The sequence below is a fragment of the Mandrillus leucophaeus genome, unplaced genomic scaffold, assembly GCF_000951045.1.
Source record: "Mandrillus leucophaeus isolate KB7577 unplaced genomic scaffold, Mleu.le_1.0 Scaffold1337, whole genome shotgun sequence".
NCBI classification, from domain to species: domain Eukaryota; kingdom Metazoa; phylum Chordata; class Mammalia; order Primates; family Cercopithecidae; genus Mandrillus; species Mandrillus leucophaeus.
In genome coordinates, this window is record NW_012101296.1 from 106,148 (window position 1) to 118,649 (window position 12,502).

Genomic DNA, 12,502 nt, shown 5'->3' on the forward strand with positions numbered 1-12,502 from the left:
CCTCCACGCCCTTCCAGCCATCGGCCCGCGTCCCCGCCGAGGGGGCCCCTCTCCGTCCTTCTCCCTACGGAAACTCTCCACGCCCGGATGTTGGCACAATGACCCTTAGATTATCTGGAAAGAGGGCTTTCTTTGTGATTAAAGGGCTGATTCGTAAGGGAACCAAGGCGCCCGAGATGGGTAGGATTTCAATGAGAGAAATTCATCACCGGCATCAGCTGAGTCGGCGGCTACTCCCGGTGCCCTGATTGTTCCAGGTGCCTGCGCACCGCCCCCCTCCCCCCGCTCCCCCTTCCCCTCGCTCCCCCATCTCCCGCATTCCCCGCACCAGAAAGCCAAGGCTAGGCCGGGTGCCTCTGGCTAAACGAGCGAAAGTGCCAAGGTTTGGGAACTGTTCTGGGTCTGTTATTACTCATTGACTCAGATGATAGTTTAATCTCAGAGCTGCTCGAGAGACTACCCACTAAGCCCCCTCGGCGAGTTCATGGAGAACTACCCAGGGATCTTCGTCTAGGCGAATTGTTTTCTCCCCTGGAGCGTGTCCTTTCCCCCAGTCCCAGTGATGACCCGGAGGTACCATTTTGCTCTGCTCCAGAGTGTTTCTGCAAAATTTCCCAACCAAATCATTCCTCCAAAAGATAAATTGATTTGGGGTGTGTTTACATAAATGCAGAAGACCAATCGAAAAGAACATGGCCTGTCCACTAGAAAAAATGTTGATTATTCATTACTAAGTAGATACCAGATCAAATAATCAAATACATTAATGTAACTTTTCTCTGATACTGGTTTGACAAATAGTATATTTCCTTATTTAACTGACCCGTTTTGGAATTTTTCTGAATACAGGTCAAAATTCAACATTGTCAGGAATTTTAAGTAGAGCAAGCACACTTTTTTTTTTTTTTAACAACAATTACACTAAACTCAATTATGCTTAACAAAGATAGCTTGGTTTTACTCACAAGATAGTGCGCCAAAATTCTACATTTCCAAGACTCTGTTTTCTAAAAGTTTCTGAATTTGCAACAGTCATAGAAATTGGTGATGGTAAAAACTAAAAAGCACATTTAATTCAGACTTCAGGTTAGCCATCCCAGGTGCAAATTATATTACAGCATTGATTTGTAATTTGTGACAACGTTTGGTTAATACACCAGCAAACCTTAAAATGAAAAGATCAGAATTGTTACATGTATGATGTGAACCAGTGTCATCTTTTATGTTAACCATGTGCACTACCACACGCCATAAATATGAAGCAATATTTCAGCAAGACGAAGCTCCTGTGTATCTCCACATTTAGAGAGAAGTCTGAGTGGTTTCCATCATTATATTTTCTGCTTTCACTGTGCCATAGGAAGTGTCTGCCATTTCCTCTTCTTTTAGTTTTTTATAAGAAATATCTGTATCTTCATCTTCATCTAGAGGATCTCGCTTGTGCAACATTTCACTTCCATACATTTTATAGATTAAAACAAAAATCCCTGCTTCTGCAGACTGGAAAAGCGCATAGAGCAAAGGAAACATGTACATGCTTCCTATGAATTGCGGCGGAAAGGCCAGTTTTAGAATGGCTGTACAAAGCTGCACATTCTGACTACCTGTTTCCAGACATACAGTCCTCTTGCAGTTGGGTGGAAGATGGAAGAGAGTAGCTAAACCATAGCCTGAGGCGTAGCCTGCCAAAGGCATAAAAATTGCTATCACATAAACAGCTGCAGGAATACTTGCCAACAGTTGAGGTCCTAACATAGTGCCGGTCATTATGAAAAGTACCACCAGAGTCACCAGCAGAGACCACAGGGAAACCTAGTAATAGAAAATTACAATGAGTTGGTTGAAGATGAATTCGGGCGAGAGAATCCTAAGCTCAGGGAAGAAAACACCCATCTAGTATGATCTCCAACACAAAATGGAGGACCTTTGACAGAATATTTCTGAAGACGGGCAGGCCACCTCTTCAGGAAGCATCCAGAGCCACATTGGGCAGCTCTGATTGTTTGGAGGCCTGTCCTTATGTTGAGGGACAATTTGCCTTCTATAACCTCTAGCCATTGACTTGGATATAGGCTGTCAGGAGCAACAAAGACCAGCTCTTAAAAAAAAAAAAAAAAAAAAAAAAAAAGCTTTTCTGAAAAACAGCTCTTCAAAAGCTTAAAAACCGGTTATCAGGGAAGGCTACTCTTCTCCAGGCAGATAGTCCCCAGATTAAAGCCTCCATCACCTAACTTTGTTTTGGTATCCTGACTGTTCTGAACATGTGTTTCGTTTGTGAATGTGCCTCTTAAAAACAGGGCATTTAGCACTGAGCCTAATACCCCAGGTATGGTCTGATCATTAGAGCAGACAAGTGGATATTTACTTTCCCTGAACTGAACCCCATGTTTTCCATAAGAAATTGGTTCTCATTTTACGTGAGTTAAAACTTGTGAAACTTGATTAAAATGTCTGAAGCTCAGTGTGTGATTTTTTTAACCCTGAATATATATTGCAGAGGATTGCTTGCAATATTGAAACAATTACCTATTCTTAGATTATGTAAGAGAAAAAAATGTAAATAAAGATGTGAAGAATTCTTTGCGATTTGGCAACTTTCCCCTTTTTCATTTGTTCATGAGAAACCTCCCATCTGTAAGTCTCTAACGATGCTTAGGTATTATTACAATCGATGAATTTTAGATACAGTACAATTGACTTCTGTATAAAACATGTAATCTTGATGTTCTGACTGGTACATTTCACTCATTCAAATAAAACAAGCTGTATGAATAGTAAGGTGGAAACCTAAAAATTCCTCTCCTACTCCTCCTTCTTATTGGTAGTTAACTTATTATTTTTAATGAGGAGTGGGCAGGGGAAGGAAACTCGATCTAGAGAGAACAGTTTAAATGTTGCTTCTGGTTCCCTGGATAGCTGTGATATCCCTTTTGCAGTCTTTGGGACTGGCATGACTCTACACTCTTAAAAAGTTATTTAAAATTTATCAGCTGGTCACAAATTCTACCCTAGAGGATGCCGCAATAATTATTATATAAGGTACAGATACTACAGATGTACAATTGGCAGAAACCAAGCTATTACATGTAAAAGCATACCATTTCAAAGTATATCACATTAAAAGCATTGACAATCTGATTTCTTCATTTTGAAATATTGGCTCCAGAATCCCTTAGAACTTTTAAATCATTTGGGCAAGCATTGACATTGAATGCTCATTTTGAAGTGTTTGCAAAGGTGTAACAATTATATAAACCGTTTCTTAATAGTGTGTTAAAGAATAGGGCGAGGTTAACCTTAAATTCAAAGGTAGCTAATCTTATTGATCTATTATATTTGAATATTAAATACATTAATTTATTAATATATTTATATTAAATATACTTCTGTTTTTGGTGTGTAGGTCATTTGACTGACTTTCTCTTAGACTTCCTAAGGTTTTATAGTAAATGCCATCACGTTAATAGCATTAGCTTAATGATTAAGATTAACAAGTTCTTAATGCATCTCAAGAGTATGAGTATACACAACAGGTATTAATATATGCGTATTTACATGTACACATATATTTTTACATTCACATATACATATTTATTATGAAGCAGGATTTCTTTTACTCAGGGCTGGATATATGCACAGAAAAGAACTCTCTACTTTTCATATTAATAAAAGCTGACTATATAATCAGATTACTTTAGAAAATAAGTAAAACAAAAGATTGTCTTCTTGAATCTACATAATTGAAACATTAAGGTGGCTCTTTTTCTCTTCATTTGTCCAAAGGAATTTGCCTGTGCATTTTGCAGTAATAGTTACGTATTTTATTTGATTAATTACCTGAAGTCAGCATCCTGGTCATGGTTTATTCTTTTTCACTACTATTTTTGAATTTTCAAAGACAGCTTAATTTTACAAAGATTTTTTTTCCTCCAGTCCACTACTAGAATCTACTAAACTACTACTAAACTACTAAAATCTCTACTGCTACAGAAAGCATTAATTTTTTAAAAAATCAAAGCCTTCGGAGAAATATTGCACAAGTTATAGAAATCCCCCATCTTTTCACTAGCTTTAGAAGCCATAAATATTGCAATGGAGAAAGAAAAAGAAACACATTTAGTGAGGGCAATATAATCTCCATTATTTATCCAGGACCCAATTTTATTTTGTGCTTTAAAGTGAATATTTTGTGTGTTCTATTACTACAATGTAACTTTTCCATTACTTTTGTCCTATTAGTATCAACTTACTTTTAAAAATTTAATAAAATGTTAAAGGAACCTACTATGGAGTTTCTCAGAATTCCAGTTCCATTTTTGAAAAGATAGCCATACATTTCTAAAATAGTGCACCAATTCTATTAAAGTAATTATATTTAATCTGCTTTGATTTTTAATTATATACAATTAGTGGAAAATATGTTGCCATTTAATTACACTGTCATCTTCCCCACCCCTCTATGATCTGTTTCCTCCCGATGAGTACTGATAGTTCTTTTATGCTGGTTTTGATTAAGCTGTGTCTTAATTAAAGCTATTATTCTAGGAATCCCAAAAGTGGAAGTTATCTTCGTAGCATAAACCTTTTTTAAAAAATTTTATCCATGCAACTACTTCCAAGTCCTTTTCTTCCTTTCCCCCTTCTCCAAACTTCCTCACATTTCTGCTGTGGGTCAGAGATCAAGGGCTCTCCAAGCTAGTATGGAAAGGGAAGAGGGGCCTTACCTTCACAATGTAGTCAGCCACCCGGCTGTATTTGTAGCGAATGAAGACGCCCAACCCGATAGGGATGAGAGTGCTACAGAGTGTCAGGGTCACGGTCCCTAGGGGTAGTAACTGCACGATAGGGGTGTTGATCCAAGCCCAGCTGTAGATCCACAGGCACAGGGGCATCAAGACAAGGGCCAGAAGCGTGGAGGAGATGGTCATGATGATGCTGCAGAAAAGGGAATGAGCAGAAATCAGAACGAGCTTTGAGTCAAACAGCCAGCCAACCTTTTTATTGTATGTTGAGAAGGTGAAAGGGGAGACTTCGAGTCCCAGGGTTGAAGTCTGGGCAGAACCTACATCATCCAAGGAGAGTGCCAAGAGAGCAGCACGTTTAAGACCACTGGAATTATGAACCCAAGGCAGGGGGGAGAAATAAGCCCCCTGTCTCAGTACTGCTGCCCTCGGCTTTATAAAGTCTATTGAGCCTGGATGATTCTGAGGGGAAGGAGCGTTCTTCCTTGCAAGCCTGCTGCAAGGTAAGCCATGGTAAAGCTGCTGACTGCTACTTTTGGCTGAACTCAACAATCCTGCCCTCTATGTGAGATTAGTTTCTCCGACGGGCCAGTAGCCCTATTTTACTTTTACGTTGCCGGCGAGTTCTAGTTCAGCCTTCCCCTTCTCTTTGTCTTCCACTGGACAACGACCTGCGCTGCCAGCCCGATGCTAGGAGAGGACGGCGAGGGACCCTGCTGAAGGGCCGCGCTGCGCATGGAATCCCGGCCTTGGAGCAGCCCCTCGCCGTCTAGCTAGCTCCCCCAACAGCACAATCTGCGGGTCGGCCTTGACTTCTAAAGCCTGGGGGTCATCATCTTCCTCTCCTTTCCTCCTCCTTCCTCCATGCCTGATTCCAACCCCTCCACTGCCTCTGTCCTTCGTCCTGAGCCCACGGCCGTAAACGCGCGGCTGGGATGAGACAGATGCCCAAGGAATAGACAGATCCGTACCTGAGGTTCATGTCGCCGTCAACCAGCAGGGACATAAGATTTGAGAGATTGCCGCCGGGACAGCAGCCACACAGGAGCACCGCCACGGCGGCCACCTCGTCCAGCTTGAAGGCGAGGGCCAGCAGGAAGGCCAGCAGCGGCAGGAGGCCGAACTGACAGAGCGCGGCCAGCAGCGCGCCCACGGGCCGGCGGACGTGCGCCCCGAAGTGGTTTACGTCCACCGTGCAGCCCAGGCCCAGCATGGTGATACACAGGGCGGCGCCCACGAACACGTTCAGCCCGTGGTTCAGCGGCGTGTCCCAGAACGGGGGCGCGTGGGGCGCCCAGGGCCGAGGGAACGGGGAAGGGCCGTGGCTCGCCGCGCCGCCCGCGAGGCCGCTGGTCGTGGGCTCCGGGGTCGGAGTGGGACCGGGGCTGAAGCCGAGGCTCGAACCCGGCCCGAGGCTGAGCCCGGGGCCGGGGCCGGGGCCGGCGCTGGAGGCAGGGGCGAGGGCGAGGTCCGTGCCAGGGCCCGGGCTGCTGGAGTTGGGCGCCAGGGTGAAGTTGTCCCGCAGCAGGGGGGCGAAGAGCAGGGTCGCGTTGTCGGTGCCGTCCATGGAGCGGCCCGCGCTGAGGATTCCGGTCCCCGCCCGCCGCGTGATTCTCTCCGTCCCGCGGTCGCCGCAGCCGCCGCCCGTCGTTCTGCCCGTCGGTCTCCGAGCCGCGGCTGCGCGCAGCTGACTTGCTCGGCGGCGTCGGGGACTGCGGGCCTGTCTCCGCTCCCGGGTCTGCCGCCGCCCGCAGCCTGGCACTCTGCGCAGCACGGCCCCCCGGGTGAACCCAATCGCTGCGCAGGGTCCGCGTTCCGGCCCCGCGCCCCGCAGGCCCCGCCCCGCCCCGCCACCCGGTCCCCTCCTGTGAATCGCCAGTAAGTGGTTCTGTTAGAGTGTAGCCAGGGGCGGAACAAAGACCTGACAAAGGACGGGAGCAAGAAAAAACCGTTCCTGGCTGCCGATCAAGTTCTCTGATGGGCTCTGCCTCTTTATAATGAAATCTGGAGACCCAGACACACAAAGTGGAGGGGGTGGGTGGATAACCTCATCGATGCACGCGCATAGACCATAGAAACTGTTCCTATAGCCTGCAGCCCTAAAAGGGGTGCTTGACTTAATACCATCGTTTCTCTGGTAAGCATGACACGATATCTGGCTTGAATTTGCAAACAATTTTTTGCATGATTTTCATGTTCAGTCTTAAAGTAGAATGTTTTGGCAAGTGCGTGTGCATTATTTCATTCGATTCTTACAGCAAAGCCGTGAGATAGATACAATTTTTACAAGCTCGATTTTTACAAACGAAGAAACTGAGGCAGGGGAAGTGTCAGTCTTGTCAACCGAACCCACAAGTACCTGGCTGAATCTGCACGGTGATGTGTCCTTAAAGAGGGCAGAGAAGAGCCTGGTTAACAACAGTCTGTATGAAAAATGTGTATTTAAGAAGGTATTGGCAGGTAGAGAGAGGATATTTCAGTGGTCACAGATTTACGAAGCTTTGTGAGTAAAGCCCTGGCATTAGGATTAAAGGACTGAAAAGAAATAAAGTGCTGAGATTCCCTGCTTGAGACAGGTTTATCCCAAAACAAATCAAAAGCAGAGCTCTTATGAATGGAGATGCAACAACGTTTAAGTTAGTCACTAGATGGCATGTAGAAAGGAAAAGAATTTCTCTGCTTACCAACCAGGTGGGGTCTCTTGAGGAGGCATCTAGCTCCCTGGGGGTGACCATAAAGTGATAGTCACTTAGTTGTGAAAACCAACAGGAATTTCTAGAGTGAAATCAAGGCTCAGTCTTAGCCCAGGGTTGCTTTCACAAGGAGCCAAGATACAGTGAATTCTTCTATCCAGGAACTTTTCCCTAATTCCTGTCCTGGCACAGAGTGACTTCTATTACCCAAGGGTGGACTGAGCCTTTCCTCCTCCCCAAATCTCACAAAGATGACAGAGACTATGAAAAGTAAGACTAAATGCAAAGCATATTGCACTCTTCATCACAAATGATTTATTTTTCTTCATTGGACTGTAAATTCCATGAGGGCAGAGCTTTTACAAGCATTTAGGAGGATAATGTACCCTTACACTTTTCCGAAACACTAAACCCAGAAAAAGAAAAACTTCAGTGAGCTCTGTAGAGCTTTAAGGGACCAAAAATATTTTAAGCTTACATGTCAGCACAAATATATTTGTGACCAAAAATATTTTAAGCTTACATGTCAGCTTATGCAGGTAAAAAGAAAGATATTCAGATATACGACGATCCATGCTACCCAACTTTACACTAGTAGACCCCAGGGAAGGTGTGTGGAGAAACAGAGAAGATAAGGAGGGAAGGCACTGCTGAGCTTTCACAGTCTTGAAACCACAGGATGAGATAAGCCAAGAATACAAATGGCAAGGGATACAGCTGAAGCCAACTGTGCAGGCACCACTCCTATTTGCCTCAGAACCCCTTGTTGTGTTAATGATATTAAAATTCACAATCACATTAAATAAGCAGTAATTAGAGGCAGACCAACTCAACTCATCCAACTACCTCCTCTCAGGGTTTAGGGAGGGACCTGGGAGGCAACTTGTGCAATGGGCGAAGACTGAAAAGAGAAAGGGGCCTGGCACGTGGCTCTTGTCTGCAATCCCAGCAATCTGGGAGGCTGAGGCAGACGGATCACTTGAGGACAGGAATTTGAGACCAGCCTGACCAACATGGTGAAACCCCATCTGGACTAAAAAGACAAAAATTAGCTGTGTGTGGTGGTGCGCACCTGTAGTCCCAGCTACTCAGGAGGTTGAGGCAGAATTGCTTGAACCTGGGAGGTGGAGGTTGCAGAGAGCCAAGATGGTGACACTGCAGTCCAGCCTGGGTGACAGACTGAGACTCCATCTGAAAAAATAAACAGAAGGGGATGATGGGCTGGGATTGTAAATCATGACGCATGCTGCACCTGCAATCTTGGGGGCTTCTTGGGACCTACAGACCTGATGTCACTCCTGCTGATGGGGTGATTGTCAATGTGAAGAAAACAGGTGTTCTGGCCTCCCCTTCTTTCTCATCTTCCTCGCTATGTATGAGAACACGCTAGGATTAGGATTAAGCCCAATCTCCAGGTGTGATGACACAGTGTGATGACACTGGTGTGGTGACACTGGTGAAGTGTTCTTTTCCCACAGGGGAAAGCATATGTAAAAGGGAGAGATAACATAGTACTTAGAAAATATGGCCAGGCACGGAGCTCATGCCTATGGGAGGCCAAGGTGGGCAAATCCCTTGAGCGCAGGAATCTGACACCACCCTGGACAGCATGGTGAAACCCTGTCTCTACAAAAACTACAAAAATTGGCCAGACATGGTGGCACATGCCTGTGGTGGCATATGCCTGTGGTACCAGCTACTTGGGAGGCTGAGGTGGAAGGATCGCTTGAGCACAGGAGGGCAAGGCTGCAGTGAGCCATGATCGTGCCACTGTACTCAGGCATGGATGACAGCAAACCCTGTCAAAAAAAAAAAAAAAGGAAAAGAAGGAAGGAAGGAGGGAGGGAGGGAAAGAGGAAGGAAGGAAGGAAGGAAGGAAGGAAGGAAGGAAGGAAGGAAGGAAGGAAGGAGAAATTAAGCTAGCTATTTGGGGAAAAATAAATGTAGAGCTTTGTAGCACAGTGTATACCAAAGCTAATTCCAAGTAGATTAAAGGGTTAACTATTATAATAATAATAATGCAACAAAATACTAGAGAAAAAGATTGGCAAGTGTTTAGCTCATCTTTGGATAGGGGACATTTTTCTAAGCAAAAAAGTAAAAGAGGAAATCATAATGGGGAGCTCAGTAGATATGGATACATAAAAACTTTCAACTTTGTTATAGTAAAAACATCATTTAAGAAATTAAGAGAAAATATGTGAGTAATTTATAAAAGTTTTGTTGTGTTATTTTATAGGAAAAGAGGCAAATGACATGAATAGACACAAGATCACAAAAGAGATGCAAGCAGCCAACGTTTATGAAAATATTCACATTCACTAGTAACCACAGCAATTAAATTGAAGCAATTAGATGCCATATTTCAGTACTGGGAAATATTCAGATATATGCTATTATGCTATAGTGGCAAGGATACAATCAACTTGGATATATCCTACCATAGAAACAATCATGGAAAGAGAGCACCTACTTCCAGGAGTTCTCATAAAAGTCCTGGGATTAACTTGGAATTAATAAGGGAGAACTATCGTACAATAATGTTTGGCCACTTTTCTTGAAGCTAGAAGGCTTTTTAAAAATAGAAGTAATTAAATAAAAAATTAAATAGAAAATAGACAAGAGAAGTGTGCCCATCCTTCAACCAATCATTGTGGCCACAGGATGGAATGCTTTCACTCAAGCAAGGGAGTGGTCTCATCCCCACTCAAGACACATCAACTCAAATTTGGGGAAGGGATTCCCCAGAGGAATAGTGGGTGCTGTTAACAGAAAGAGGAAAAATGGATGTTGAGTAAGTAGAAAAGCAAAAAGGGTTCACAGAAGTTATATTCAGTACCTCAGCACCCTCGAAGGTGTTTGAGGGCTTCTTCCATTGTATTTCCAGAAGCAAGTACTACTACCTTAAGAATCTTTGTCAATATGCTGTTTTAAAAGTTTCGTATTTTGTGCTTATTTAACTACTAGTGAAATAGAACTTTTTCAGTTTAATAATAAAAATACTTTATTATAAATTGTGTATTTTGCCTATTTACAGAAATCATCTGACTTGTGGAAAATTTACGTACAACGAACGATAAGACTGGTAGAAGAGAAATTAGAAATAACCTAAGTATCCAACAATAGGCAAAGGGTTGAGTAGATTGTTTTTTATTTATATAATAGAATAAATACTATGCAACTATTTTAAATTTCCATTATATATTTTTATGTGAAAAAAGCAAGTTATGTACAGTTTTGCACCGATTTCTTTCTTTTATATTTTGTTTTTAAAAAAACATTGTAGAGATGTTACATTGTCCAGGCTGGAGTGCAGTAGTTATTCATAGGCACGGCCATAGCAGACTGCAGCCTGGCTCTTGGCCCCAGTTTCTTTAAAAGTACTTTTATAGTTACATTCAAAAAGACTGGGCCAAAATATGCTGGATTATGGAGGATTTTTGCACTCCTTTTTGTTTTCTTTTCTTTCTTCTTGAGACAGAGTCTCACTCTGTTGCCCAGGCTGGAGTACAGTGTCATGATCTTGGCTCACTGCAACCTCCGCCTCCCAGGTTCAAGCGATTCTCCTGCCTCAGCCTTCCAAGTATCTGGGATTACAGGCACCTGGCACTAATGATCGATATAACCAAGTATTATTTTCTGTGCCCAAAATGTATACACTCTTAAAACACTTACTAATCCCCAATATTACATTTATACACTTGGCACGAAAGTCTGGATACTCTAAATCAGTGAGGGCCTGGCTTGTCTGCTCATGGTGAACTCAAGCATATTAAAACCTGCTCAGGAATGTCTGGGTGGCCTGGTGGACCAGCCAGGCAGAGGTCATATTTATGGAAGCCTCACTGGTAGATACCAAATAAAAATACAAGACATCCAGTTACATTTGCATTTCAGATGAACAACAAATATGTTTTTAGTATAAAGATGTTTCAACTATTTCACCTGGCAATCTTACCTGGAGACAGATGATTGTTAGAAAACTGAGATGGCATGGTGGCCTCCAGGGGCTAAGCTCTCCATGCGTTTAGGAAATAAACCCTAAATTCCAAGAAATATACTAGGTGGGCAAAGAGGAGGTGCACAAGCCTGGACTAGGGATGCTGTCTGGGGATTGGTGAAGAGGAGGCAGTATGGGTTGAGGCTCTCTCTTGTCCCCTAGGGAATTTTGGCCTGGTTCTGTGTGGAGAGGGCAGCTACAGTATCGGAGATAAATACGTTTTGTACCTGAATAACAGTTTAATATGAGTGGGAGGAAGACATTGGGACACAAGAACCTTAGAGCAGGCAGTACTTTGGGAACAAAGTGAATGTAGATTGGACAATGACAAAAGTGGTCCTGGTCTCTCAATGGGACCAGGAAGCCATGAGGTGAGCCACAGGGAGGAGCTGAGGGAAAGTGGACCCATGACTGTCAAAATGGAGGAGGGCGCTTAGAGACACTTACACCCTCAGTGAACGCCTCTGTAGTGAGTCCAGTGTTGTTTATCTCAATTATTTTGCTCCCAGCACTGTTCCCCTATTCTTCTGGGAAATAGGCTCTCCCTTTTGGGAGGAATCACACCTCCAATGGCTCCTACCATAAAGTCCAAATGGAAGCTGCTCCCTTCCTACAGGACCCCACTTCTGAGTTGTCAGTGATAGCTTAGGGATGGGCCTCCCATATCCACTCTGAACCCATCTTAATAAGAGTTCAAGGTAGCCCTAAGCAGGGCTCAGATTTTAATATTAGTTTGTGGGGAGAAATTCATTTATAAGTAAGTAAATTTGCCCTTGAAAATCCTTTAAATACCTATAACAATAAAATAATCTTTATTCATCAAAGCCACAATGACATTCTTTCCCCAGTATGGGAATAGCTGATTACCAGGTGGAGTGACCAGCTTTGGGGTCATAGTATAAGAAAGAACCCTCTGGGGGGCGGAGCAAGATGGCCGAATAGGAACAGCTCCAGTCTCCAACTCCCAGCGCGAGCGACACAGAAGACCGGTGATTTCTGCATTTTCAACTGAGGTACTGGGTTCATCTCACTGGGGAGTGCCGGACGATCGGTGCTGGTCAGCTGCT

General features: G+C 43.7%; 1 protein-coding gene across 1 annotated transcript; it reads right to left on the bottom strand.

Moving 5' to 3' along the window:
• Positions 1-1,041: 1,041 nt before the first annotated feature.
• SLC10A4 (solute carrier family 10, member 4) lies at positions 1,042-6,522 on the bottom strand. Its single transcript, XM_011973052.1, has 3 exons — positions 5,714-6,522; positions 4,725-4,935; positions 1,042-1,812 (listed from the first exon to the last, which is right to left on the bottom strand). The coding sequence occupies exons 1-3, from the start codon at positions 6,307-6,309 to the stop codon at positions 1,303-1,305; spliced, it is 1,317 nt and encodes a 438-aa protein (XP_011828442.1). The 5' UTR covers positions 6,310-6,522; the 3' UTR covers positions 1,042-1,302.
• Between the last annotated feature and the right edge of the window lie 5,980 nt (positions 6,523-12,502).